The sequence below is a fragment of the Brassica napus genome, chromosome A7, assembly GCF_020379485.1.
Source record: "Brassica napus cultivar Da-Ae chromosome A7, Da-Ae, whole genome shotgun sequence".
Lineage (NCBI taxonomy): Eukaryota > Viridiplantae > Streptophyta > Magnoliopsida > Brassicales > Brassicaceae > Brassica > Brassica napus.
Window position 1 is genome coordinate 1,534,429 of NC_063440.1, and position 14,336 is coordinate 1,548,764.

Sequence of the window (14,336 nt, forward strand, 5' to 3'; positions counted from 1 at the left end):
AAGTATCATATATATTCTGGATGTTTTTAGATATATTAAATATATATAAATCTATTTTGGATACCCAAAATACTTCGGTTCGGATCGGATTTAGATTTCAATTCTTCAAATACCAAAATTTTGAATAATTCGGATATTTAATCAATTTCGATTCGGATTTAATACTACTTATTCGGATTGGGATCAGTTTTATTTTTCGAATTCGAGTTTTTTGTCCAACCCTAAATAGTGACATAAAAATCAAATAGCATCATATTTATTAAAAAAAAAATACACCCGCACGGACGTGCGGATCAAAATCTAGTTAAATATTAAGATCCAAATCCCATTAATTTCTCAAATTTAAAAATGATTTCAAAATACACTCTTCTTGGTGTACGAAAAATATATATAAAAATGAAAAATAAATAAATTCTCATCTGTCGCCATCAATGGTCCAACCTGTAATTCTCTTCATCATCACTCTGTCTCATAAATATTCAAATAACTTTGAGCTCAAAAACTCTCTTTCTCCTCTTTCAAAACTTTGAGCTTAAACTTTGGTTAGTTTCTATCTCCTTCACACGAACATGACTCTCATTACCCCTTTATCACCACCACCATTAATACCTCTCAAACCATACACAAGCTTCGATATAACAAGCAAAGTCAGCCCAGACGTCCTCCTAGTAATCATAATCCTCTCCATCATCTTCTTCATCTCCGGTCTCATCCATATCCTCGTCAAGTTCCTCCTTACACCATCACTACAAAACAGAGATGATTACTTCGACAACAACAACCTCACAGCTTTTCAAGGCCAGCTTCAACAACTCTTCAACCTCCATGATTCAGGCGTCGACCAATCACTAATCGACAAGTTACCTGTCTTCCATTACAAATCCATCATTGGTCTGAAGATTGCATCTTTCGACTGTCCTGTTTGTCTCTGCGAGTTCGAAACAGAGGACAAGCTCAGGCTCTTGCCTAAATGTAGCCACGCCTTTCACGTTGACTGTATAGACACGTGGCTTCTCTCTCACTCGACATGTCCTCTTTGCAGATCCAATCTCCTCCTCTCTGATTTCTCGTCTCACCACAGTCTAAGCTCCTCGTATCTCCTTGTTCTTGAGTCGGGAACTGATCGAAGCTCGAGAGACATGGTTCCTGTTCCTGAGGCTAATGATTATGGGTCGACCCGTTTTGGGTCGGGTCGTAAACCATGCGACCCGGATGGTGATTTGGTTGTTCCTTTAGAAGTTAAGCTAGGGAAGTTTAGGAACGTAGATCATGTTGGTGACGGAAGTGACAATAACATTAGTGGTAATAGTAATGTAGATGTTAGGAGGTGTTTTTCAATGGGGTCATATGAGTATATTGTGGACCAAGAAGCTACACTTAAAGTCCACGTTCCCAACAAGAAACAATCCGACAAAGACGGTCGTTTCCCTGGCCAGAGAGCAGTTATGTCCGAATACGGTTTTGATCCTACGGTTAAGGGAATTGGGAAGAGTGTTGTGGAAAGAGAGAGCTTTTCTTTGTCTAAAATTTGGCTAAGGGGTAAAAGGGAGAAGCAAAAGGGTACTTGTGTTAGGGAGCATGCATGTTCTTCGTTGTCTTCCTCTTCTATTCGAATTCCGAACCAAATGAATCCTGCCAAGACCAAGAATGGGATCGTTATTGATGAAGAGAATCAAAAGAGCGAAAATTCTGAATCTTTGGAAACGAAAACCCCATCTTTTGCTAGGAGGACCATGCTTTGGCTTGCAGGGAAACAAACCAAGGCTGTTCATTCTTCTACATCTAATGTGTAGTTTTCTTTCTTATTTGAGTTTTACTCTTACTTTACAAGTGTGTGTGAAAATTTGTGAGTTTTTTTAGAGAGGAAGTTGATGAATAGTGGGATATTAATTAATATATGTAGGGTTATTACTTCTAAGGCACATTGAGAATTTGGTTTGTCTGTGCTGCCACCCGTTGTTCTAATTCTTAATATTTCTTTCTTATAACATGGTTTTTCTCATAAAACTTAAGGTTCGAATAGCAACATACATAACGATTGCAGATGAACTATAGTATAGTTCTAATAGTAAAAAAACATATAAATACATAAATAAATGTAGAGATTTTGTTATTATTAAGTATTTACTACGGTGTAGTAAAGTAACAAAAACAACAACATACATAAGTATTTACTACGGTTTGTAAACATTTGAAAACTGAAAAGTAAGAAAATTGGTAAGAGAAAATCCAAAAAGAAAAGGAAATTGATATCTTGATTTCCTGACTTTTTTGGGATACCAATGTTCATCATACATGTCATGTGTATATACATTTGAATAATCATGTAAGTATATGTATATAGGTGTTTAATGTCGAGTGTCGACTGCTTAAAGTTTTCTGCATTGACGGGTGAAGTTAATAAATGTCACGGGAAGAGTAGGGTTTGTATCATTGTATGTCCCCTAGTCGCTTTGATAGTTTATATTTTGTGAGATCACTTTTTGAATAATTATCAGTATTGTTCTATTTAAATTCTAATATCAATATATCACGAATATTCATTGTCTTTCAACTAAAAAGTTATTGGCACAAAATGTGGTCATTCATCTCATGATAGGATAGAATAGATCAATTAGGTCACTTTCCTCTTTCAATTTCCATTTCCAACACTCCATACACAAGCTTGTCAAAACGCAAAAGAAAGTCAACACTTTTGCACATCGAGAGCATTTTGCGGCTTTTAGCCATTTATTTTCCAGCGATTAGCTTGTGGCCACGTTTGCTTCATAACCTTGCACTGACAACCGTATACACACATTTCATATTTGAATATGGGTTATGATGACGTGGATGTGAATAGAGAATACATTATGCTAAAGTTTGAGTCGTGGCTTAGCTTTTTCGATCTATTAATAATAAAAACCCCGTAAGTTATAGTATAAAACATTATTAACGTTAAGCCACTATGCATGGATTGAATCTCTCTTACAACATTAAATCCTCCACTAGAACAAATGATAGAACGATAATGATCACACATGAAACACAAAACCTTTTGAGTTTGATGAAAACCTGGGAGGGTATCTGTTTCTCTTCTTTCGTTATAGGACATGACACGTTTTTTGTATTTGCAACGATTCACTAGGACAACGACGATCTCTCCGCAGAAAGCGTGGCCATTCTCTCCGACGGTGCACTCGTAGCTCAAGCTTTCGAGAATTTGACGGAACTGACGTGTCACATGAGAGAACGGTACGTGTCGTTAAAGAGCTAGCGGAGTCTATTGGAACGAATGGACTCGTGGCGGGACAAGCAATGGACTTGAGCGGTGAAGGGTTGGATCAAAGCGACGCCGGAGTAGAGGAACTTGAGTTTATTCACGTTCATAAAACCGGTTCGCTGCTTGAAGCATCGGCGGTTACTAGAGTGGTTATTGGAGGTGGTTTGGAGAAAGAGGTTGAGAAAATAAGGAGACTTGCGACGTGTATCGGACTGTTGTTTCAGGTGGTTGAAATTGAAAACCTTTTGTGGATCTAACATTTTTATAAAGCACCACTTCTTTCATATTTATTTATCAAAACTGAAAACTTTTAAACTTGTGCTTAAAAATGACATGGCCAAAATCAACGATCAGTTGGTATAATACTGGTTAAAACCCAAAATGATATCTAATAGAAATTTCAGAAGTCATATGTTAAAATGGCACTCAAAAAGGTCCACTCTCCAATAATCCAAAGAAAACATTTACATGATATCGGTTTCGCCTAAAAATACACATCTACACATCCAAAACCCCATAATATTTAACAAACTAAGCAAGTCATATCGTTTTTTTTTGTATTTGGATGCAACATCTATATGTAGCATCTGAATACAACATCTGAATCGTGTATCCAAATATTATTCATTTTTATTTTTAATAGTTATATCAAGATATAGTCTAAGTTGTTTGTGTTTTAATTTTATAATAACATTTGAATGCTACTAGCTAGTTAAAATGCTAAAAATGCATGATTTATACTATCAACTAGTGGTTGGTCCGCGCGTAATATAGACTATTTATTATTTATTTATTTTTCTGTATTTGGTAACAAATGTTGTTTGCGGCGTGGGTTAGAGTTTGAAAGTATTGATTCTTAAAGAACAGTTGCCAATCACAGTGAAAATAGTGTATTGAATACACTGTTAGCAATATGATGTTTTTCGTATAGTTAACAAAGAGTGTGAGGACCTTAAATACATTTCGCACATAGTATGAGTCTATGCGTACTAAGAAGAGACATTTGGTAATGTTTATTACTGAAGTCACAAACTTGAAGTTTGAACACTTGCTAATATATGTTTTAAAAATGGGTGGTTTAAGCTCTTACGAAGATTACCCTGCGAAGATTAGTGTAAAGTTCCTATTTTGATTGGATGTATTACCCTCGACCCGTAAGAAGCGTTGGGTTCAACGTGTGTTAAGACTTAAGAGGTGTTATTGATTGGGTTGGTGAATTGTGTTTGAGGGTTTTTGTACTGGAAAATAAGGTTGTATATATTTGTACCTTTTTCTTGTCAGTATGGTGTGAGTATTTGCTTGTTAGTCAAGATCTCCAAATCTTTAACTTCTAATACCATATTTGTGAGATTTTTTAAGCAGCTTAGTTGTATTCCATTTTAATAAGAGATGTTTAATCCGGATTTGGTTCTATTTTGGTATCTTAGTTTATAAAAAATAGCTATCCTATTAAAATTATATTTACTTTGGTTTGGTTTATATGCTGTCGATTTTTAGTTTATTCAGTATATACCAAAAACCATAAATATATTTTTTTATATTTTTTTTTTGTGAAATAGATATCAGTTTTACTAAAACATGAAGACATTTTTAAACTTTTTAAGTATGATATTTTATGTTTTATTTTACTATAAAAATCATTAATAAACATATTAAATTGATTATACCATAATTTTAAAATATTTGATAAAGCCATAATTTAACATATTAATAATAACTTTCATAAATTAAAAAAAATAAAATATTGATAATACCATAATATATGTCAACAAAAAAAGTAAAAGCTACGTTTTATTTAATTTGATAAAAATGAAAAAAAATAATTTTTTACATAAAATAAAATATAAAATTACTAAAATCAACATTTTAAAAAGGAAGATCATAGCAATAAAATAAATTATGTATATATTATTAATTAAATTATATAATTTAAGATGTAGTTATACTACTATATTTTAATTAATATGTTTATTTAGTTTATTCGACTTGATCGGTTTATATACTAAACTATAGGGATTCTTATATTATTCACTATACTATATCTAAACTACTTTTTCTTTTCAGTTTGGTTTTAATTGGTTCTGTTATACCAAATTAAACACCCCTAATTTTAATAGGTATCATGTTTAATAAGGTAGATGTCAAGAAAGTCGTAAGTTAAACTTTTAAAAGCTAAGCATGCCATGTGTGGTAGAACAAGGTATTATAGTAACGTAAAAACTTGAATGCGAGCTTGGTAAATCAAGAGTCATGAAGAAGCATGCAACACGAACATGGCGGATGAGCAAACGAAACGGCTGAATTTCTCGATCTGCTTGTAATGAAAACATTTGGTACGTATTTAACTGTTTCAAACCTCATCATTATATTTTCACAAATGTTCTGAGACGCATTACATAAAACAGGTTTTCTAATTCATCCATGTATAAATGTAATGTGTATATGTTTATGCTGTTTCAAAGAACTTATCCAGAGAATTGATCTAGCATCGACAAAGAATCAAATAACTTCTGCTGACTGTTGTAGCATGTGTAGCATCAGGTCCTTTCTCAGATCCGTCAAGAGGAAGTACCTTCTCTTGGCTCATTCTCAGTCTAGTAGCTTCTCTCCTTGCAGCTTGACGCTTTGCGCACTCCCGGGCCTCCTCTTCTTATTTTTTCTATGTGCTTCCTCTCTACCTTAGCAGCCTCCCTCTTTAAACGCTTCACCTCTTCCTGTTTCTGTATCTCTCTTATTGATAGCAGTTTCGAAATCCTTGTACGCAGTATTCTCCATCTCTTTCTCCTTCAAAGTTGTATGCTTCTTCTCCTTCTGTTTTTCAAACTCCGGCTCCGGTTCTCTTTTCTTCTCTACCTCAGGCTCCTTCCCAACCATCTCACCCTCCAGAGCCTCAGCTTTATCTGAACGTTGAACAAAATATGAAGATCACATCAGCCTATGGTCTTTTTTCAAACGATCAAGACGTTGCTGCTTAAGATAGATTTTGTTTTGTTGTTCAGAAATAATTATTGTGATTTTGTTAAACTAATGTAAGTGATTCAAATCTCTGCCTTATAAAACACAATTGATATAAGGTTTCTATTAATTCATTAAGACTATACCTTCCCCATCTCCAGATGAACAGCAGGACGATTGGTGATCCAAGAGATTTCTTCATCGTCAATCTCCATGACAGAGTGGTCATGACAGTGTTCGATGCGATCATGGATTTGCTTCCACCATTGAAAAAGAGGACCCAATAATTTACGTATACTTTCTGTGATTTACAGTCAAGAAAACAAACCAAGAATGAGAAGAACAGAGGAAGAAGAGAGTATTTGAAAAATTCTATCGACTCTTTTTTTATTTTTAAACAAATATAGATTCAACTGTCTAAGACTTCAACATAGAGACCATTCATTAGCTTCTATTTATTTATTTTTTACCTAAAGCCAAACTGAAGTTGTTTCAGTACCAGTGAATAGGTATTGTCCAACAAAGATAGTATCTCCTTTCTTCACTTCCTGAAACATCAACATGAAATATAAGCAAACTCACCAAATCATTGATTAGCTATATGATATCATCTCATTCTCATAGTGAACGAACGTTGGCAAGCACATTAAATAATGGTAATGACAATAGAAGAGGCTTTTTTTTAATATTGATTCAGTGTCGGAGAATCGAATCGGGCCACTGTTTAGAGTAATATAAATATCAGTGAGGAAAATACGAATCATGTTAGAAAAGTAAGTCACTAACCAGAGAGAGTTTCGACGGATCAGGATTTAGGATCGAGAGTCCCGACGATCTTAGTCAAGGCAGGGAAGAAACTCCGGGAAAAATACATCAAAAAAGATTAGAGATGCATTACAAACAAAATTGATCCATGCAATATAGCAGCGATGAGAAGAAGGGAAACTAAACCATCGAGAGAGAAATTGATTATAATGATTGAGGGAGAGGAACTGATGAATTTCACGTCAAGAATCTGACAAATTTATATATAGATTGTCGATTCATAATGACGAAATTCACCGTTGTCGTAATAGGTAAGCTGAACAGACTACGCCTAGATTGCGATTAGGTTGATTGAACGCTTGGGAGTGGAGGATTAAGTTAGCCACATAAAAGCTGCACATATTAATGCAAGCTGAAAACGTTATGGTGAGCTAGACGGTGTGTTTAAGTTCTAGATAACTTACAGCTGCAACTCTAAGAAAATCGAAGGCGAGAAGAGGAAGTAACGTACTATTTGGCTGGGCTCGAAATTTTGCAAAAAGCCCATATGAAATTGAAAACCAAGCATATCTACGTAAAAGCCCAGCAAATGTAAAGGACCAGCATTTTCGCAGGATTTTTTTGAAGTGACACGTGGCACAAAACACTCATTCCTAAATGCTGACGTGGCAGCAGGAGGTGAGAGAAAATTCCTCTTTATATATATAGATAACTAGATTTTGACCCGCCCTTAAAAGGGCGGGTATATTTTTTGTTTTGATTTTTTTTTTTAGAAATTTAATTTTTATATTTATATTTTTCTTTATAATCATATTTGTGTATTTTTTGTAATCATATTTTTGTATAAAACTTAATCAAAATCTATTTTATAAAATAATAAAAATTTAAAAGTTGATCCGGCATATGCTCGTTTCTCGTAATGATATGCATGTATGCCCGTTTTTTGTAATTTTTTCTTATATGTTAAAAACTTTAATTTATATGTTTGTGTATAATATTTTTTTAAATTATTAGTAAAACGTTTTGATAATTTTATTGAATTTGTGATATTACATAACTATACACTTGTATCGTAGCCATTTCACACATTAATTTTGTACTTTATTCCTAAATAGTGATTTTTAATAGTAAAGTATAGTATAATTTTTTTAGTAATAAAATATATAAAATTATATGTTTCTCATTCAATTTTCATGATTTGATTTCATATATAATGGTTTATATGAATTTATTATTACTAATTTCTTATGTAATTAAAAATAAGTTTTGTAAATTTTGACCCAATGTAAGAGGTGTATAATTAATAATTTTATTTGATATAAATTTTAATTGTTTGCTTGTGTATCTACATTTAAATGTTACAAAGAAGCGTTATATTTGTGAAAATTATTGTAAACATAATTTTCTAATGAATATAGTTTTTATTATTGAATATGTAATCAGGGTTTTGAATGATATGCAATATACAATAGAATCTCTATAAATTAATAATGTCAAAACTTTGAAATTTTATTAATTTATAGAGATATTAATTTACAAAAAACTTCTAATTTATATTTTTTATTTTAAGATATATTTATTCTAAAAAAATAAAATATTTGATTTTAGTGTATAGAATTAATTATTATTTTTTGAAATTTGATATTTATATTACTTTTATTATATTATTTGGTGTATATAATATATATTGCATATAACTTAAATATGATTTTAGATCTAATATCACTAATTCTCATCAAAAATATATTAAGTGTTAAATAAATATAAAGATAATTTCATTGTGAATATAAAAACAATAATATAATAATAGGTTCTTACTTATATAAAGTAGGTATACATATCAATACTATTAAATTAGGATCATGACCCATTGATATATGTTGTGTCCAACTATTTAGTCTTGGTGTATTAGGCACTGGATCCACCTATCAATATATATTCTGTTCGTATATTTGTTCACTTTTTGATAATATACGAAATTTTATTTCCTCAGTAAGCGGAATCCACCCCCACTACTCCGGATACATAGTGACGGTTACAATATATATAAATGAATATACATAACACATAGGTTTACCAGGTTTATAAGTTATATGCAGTTTGTACAAACCCAAATTTAATAAATGGATATAAGTACGAGGCCTGTAAATTATATGGAGTTTTTACAAACCCAAAGTAAATATATATGTTTTCAAATACACTGTTCGATCACATTATTATTTAGGGATAAATACATGTGATGTTTCAAAATATATTTACTGATGTTACATTTTCATAAATAATATTCCATCACAAAAAAATAACGGAAACTTGGACAATGATAAATTTTATCCGCCCTTTGAAATTCCATCACATATTATATTTTCTTATTAATGTAGTTACGATTATATTTATTACTCGTGAAATGGATTATTAATGACATTAAATTTTTATAAGTGGACTTTGAATAGAAATTAATATTCATATAAACTCATTTAGTTTAACAGGTTCTAAATAGGCTATTCGACTAAAAATATTTATTAAATGTGATTTAATTTAAAGTTAGTGAAGACCATATTAACTCATTTACATATATATATATATATATATATATAATAGAAATATTAAAAATTAAAATTTTCAAACATTTTTAAAAAAAGTTATTCGGTTTTCGGTGCGGGTTGGATTTGATATTAGTATTCGGATATAACAGTATAAGAGCCATTCGAGTATATAGGCCAGGTCTAACAGAGTATGAGATTTTGATTTTTGGGTCGATTCCAAGTCGGTTTTTTGGATAAATATTCTTGACTAATTTTGTTATGTAACTATTAAGAAAATATAATATGTTGCAAATTTTAGGAATAAACTTTTAAAATAACTTCTAAAATGCATATGAGACAAGTGTATAAATTAAATTAATATTAAACATGATATGATTACAAAATAACACAAATATAAAAATTAAATTTTTCAAAAAATTAAAACAAAAAATATACCCGTCCTTTAAAGGACGGGTCAGAATCTAGTAAATTATTAATTTATAATTTTAATGGGACCATATATTTACATAGAATTTTCTTAAAAAATATTATATTATTATTTTATCGATTTATGTCAAATTTTCAACCGGCCCAAGTTGAGACCGGTAAAATTTATTAATTTATGGAGATTATTAATTTATCGAGTATTAATTTACAGAGGTTCTACTGTATTTGATAGAAATTTCAATTGTGTAATCAAATTTGAACAAAATCAAGCTATTTCTTGCATTTAATAACATTTTGCGTTATTAACCTATTTAATAAAAAAACTAGGTAATAACCCGCGCCTTGCGCGGAATGTGATTATTAGTTTCGTTATTTTTAATAAAAAGATATTAAATCTGTTTAATCTGGATATTGGTTCGGTTTTAAGTTTTTTTTTGGTTTTTAATCTTCTAAAATATAACTATTATTTTAAATTAACATTCATTTTCGTTTATTCGGTTAAAATGTTTGATTTTTTTGGTTTTTCCCGGTAGAAACGAAAAATTAATATTATTTGTTTGTTTTTATATTATGAATTTTAGATAGTCGTCATGTCGAACCAATAGTTTCATATTATAGTTTTTAAACAGATAATAGTTTAAGAAAAAAAAACTATTAAGACAAATCATTTCACTACAATTTTGTCGGTAGTGAAAGAAACATTAAGAAAAAATATTTCAACTTTCAAAAAAATTAGATATTTCAGTTGTGGTGAATACTTAGTTACAATGTGCTCACATGTATGTATGTAAAAAGTATATACAAATAGTTGACAAATATATAAAGATATTGTTAATTAATATTAAATGATTTTTTTGTTCAAAATAATAAATGAAAAGTAAAAATAAAATTAATTTAAAATAAAAAAGGCTTTGCCACTAGTCATTTTTTCATATAAAGAAAATAAAATTGTATCTGTAAATAGGAGTGGGCACAGATCAAATATCTGAGTATTTGGAAGCATTCGTGTCGATTCGATCTTTAGCCACCTAGATTCGGTGACTCAGATATCCGAAATGTTTTAGAATTTTAAAGAATATCTGATTTGATCCGTAAATAAAATAAAATAAAATTTTTAAAATAATTGAAAATTTTAATAATAACATTTTATTACAAAAATAAAACATTATTTAACTTTTTTAAATTCTAGTACCTAATATAATAAATTTAATTCATAAAATATTGTAAAACTGATATAAAGTATAATATATATAACATATATATATATATATAATTCTTTACATATATGTATATAAATCCATATAACATATCGAATTAGATATATGTTCCTAAATGGTATTTGTGATTTGCTTCTTTTTTGGATATTGTATTTTAGTATTTGATTTGTTTCGTAGAGTTACGGATATCCAGATTTTTTGGTTCAAATCAAAACGAATAACGAATCGAATCAAAATTTATGAATATTTTGCTTAAATTTATCCATAAACAATAAAATAATATATATATATATATATATAGTTTGACTTTTGATTCGTTATCTATTTTTATTCGAACCGAAAAATTCAGAGTTTTATTGGAACTATTTATGTGAGTTTTATATTTAAAAAAACGCAAAGTACATAGTGTGAACACATTTATGAATATAGTGTGAACGCGTTAACATATTTATTATCAAATCATTGTGAAGCTGCCACGTGTCTATTATAGTGTGAATACATTTATTACAATGCTTCTATTTTAATATATAAGGGATAGTTGTACCCACAAAATGATTCGAAATAGACCCGAAAATCAGGGTTGTGAACCGTAAAATGTTCATTCAATACTGATTTGATTTTTAGATGCATTATACTGCCTCAAATGTTCGTGTTATACAAAGACACGTTGATAATTCAACTGCCTCAGTTCCTGTTATACAAAGACACGTTGATGCAGTTATTGAGTGACGATTTTGATTTTGATGCTATCCCGATTATTATGCAAGTAAAGTAGCGGTTACATCCATAATATACATTTTGATGCAGTTAGTATTTTTTAAGTATATATTGTTGAAATAATTATTGGACATAACTTTTATCAATAGGTCACACTGTTGTTTTAATAGAATAGATGATACAATAATTATGTCTGAAGAAATATGTTTAAACCATATTTATAACACAATAATTATTATATATGAATTAAATTTTGCGGTTTTGACGAAAAACTCGATTTTGCAATTTTGGCTATAAAACTTGATTTTCATTTTGGTGAAAATTTTCAGTTTTGTGGTTTTCGTGGAAAAATTCAGTTTTGCCATTTTGGCTGTAAAATCTAGTTTTCCATTTGGGGAGAAACCCGAGTTTGTTATTTTGCCAAGAAAAGCAGAATTGTTATTTTAGTGGAAAAATCTAATTTTGTGATTTTGACGGAAATACTCGATATTTGGTTTTAAAGGAAAAACTCGACTTTATGGTTTGGCGGAAATAAATGATTTGTGGTGTTGGCGGAGAAAATCTGATTTTCAATTTTGACAAAACAATTGGTTTTGCGGTTTTCCCTAGAAAACTAGATTTGTCGTTTTGGTAGAAAATCTGATTTTATCATTTTGGTGAAAAATTCAACTATTCTGTTTCAGTGGAATATTTTGATTTTGTTGTTTTAGTGGGAAAAATCTGTTTTTTCGGTTTTGACAAAAAAATCAACTTAACGATTTTAACGGAAAAACATGATTTGTGGTTTTGGTAGAAAAAATATCTGATTTTACAGTTTTTACAACAAAACATTGATTTTTGGTTTGGTGTGAAAACTCAATTTGTCTTTTTTGATGGAAATTGATTTTGCCATTTTGGTGAAAAGTTCAATTTTATGGTTTGTTAGTTTTGGCAAAAAAAAACTTAATTTCTCGTTGGTAGGAAATTTTTGATTTTGTAGTTTTAATAGGTATTTGTATTGAAAGTTTTTAAACCTTTTAGATTTTGAGATGCAAATCTTGCATTCAAGCTCTATTTTTTTTTTACATCTCGAGTATTAGTTATTCTAAATATTATATTTAAATCTAACATGTAGATGCTGGTACAATAGTGTTCAAATGAACAATATCAAAGCATTTGAGTGCTACTAGCTAGTTAAAATACTAAAAATTCTTATTTAATTATCAATAGTGAAATAAAAATTATCTCTGACGAAATATGTAAGCTATATTTGTAAAATAATTATTATTATATATGAATCCAATTTTGTGATTTTGACGGAAAACTCGATTTTGTGACTTTGGCGAGAAAACTTGATTTTCATTTTTGTGGAAAGTTTCAATTTTGTGGCTTTGACGAAAAACTCGATTTTCCAGATTTAGAGGAAAAACTTAACCTTAGGGTTTTGGCAGAAATACATGATTTGTGGTGTTGGAGGAAAAAAAATCTGATTTTGCAATCTTATTATATAAAGGTTAGTTCTTCAAATTTGTTAATTAACATGATCGTGACACATGGTAATTATATATTTTAAGATTGTGACATGTGTTAATCTATCTCATAATTAAAAATATACATACTAAGATACTAACGAAAACAAATTTTATTAAAAAGTAATTATAAATATTATTTAACCGTAACTTTTTTTTTAAATCCTAATCAAAAGATTATTTGATAATAATTTTTCTTCTAACATTGTGACATGTGTTTAATATATAATGGTTAAAAATATATATAATAAGATAATAAAAATGAATTTTGAAAAAAACTACTTTTAAAAATTATTTAATAGTAAAAAATTTTTTTATAAAATATTTAATAGTAATGTTTATATAAATTTTCCTTTTTCAAAATCCTAAAAAAACAAATTTAAAAAAAATTGTTTAATATAATTTTTTATTTTCTACATTTTTAATGAAAATATAATTATAAAAAATTATATTGAGCTTGGTTCTTCAAAAACTTTAATTAACATGATTGTGCACATGTCAGTTATATATTTAAAAATGTGATAAGTGTTAAACTATCCCATAATCAAATATATATATATACTAAATAATAAAAAAATTTCATAAAAATTAATTATAAATATTATTTAATAGTATCATTATTATTATTATTATCTTATTATATAAAACTTGGTTCTTGATGTTGATGATTAACATGATTGTGACACATGTGAGTTACATATTTAAAAATGTGATATGTGTTAAACTATCTCATAGTCAAAAACATATATATACTAAAATAATAAAAACGAATTTTCTTAAAAATTAGTTAAAAATTTTATTTAATAGTTTTATTATTATTATTTTTATTATAATGTTTGTTTTAAAAGATACTAAAGATAGAGAATTATAAAAGATAAATATCATTGTTAAAACAAAAACGAATTGTAAAGTCCTACAAGTGCAATAAATTATTTAATGAAAA

The 14,336-nt window shown here is 29.1% G+C and overlaps 1 protein-coding gene and 1 long non-coding RNA gene across 2 annotated transcripts; one reads left to right on the forward strand and one right to left on the reverse strand.

Annotated features, from left to right (window-relative positions):
* Window positions 1-298: 298 nt before the first annotated feature.
* LOC111200258 (putative RING-H2 finger protein ATL49) lies at window positions 299-1,988 on the forward strand. Its single transcript, XM_022690867.2, has one exon. It carries the CDS (start codon window positions 570-572, stop codon window positions 1,791-1,793), a length of 1,224 nt encoding a protein of 407 aa, XP_022546588.2. The 5' UTR covers window positions 299-569; the 3' UTR covers window positions 1,794-1,988.
* A 3,620-nt stretch (window positions 1,989-5,608) lies between these two features.
* LOC125576081 lies at window positions 5,609-7,521 on the reverse strand. Its single transcript, XR_007314597.1, has 4 exons — window positions 7,004-7,521; window positions 6,688-6,765; window positions 6,364-6,518; window positions 5,609-6,162 (listed from the first exon to the last, which is right to left on the reverse strand). It is a non-coding gene; the product is annotated as an uncharacterized LOC125576081 (long non-coding RNA).
* Between the last annotated feature and the right edge of the window lie 6,815 nt (window positions 7,522-14,336).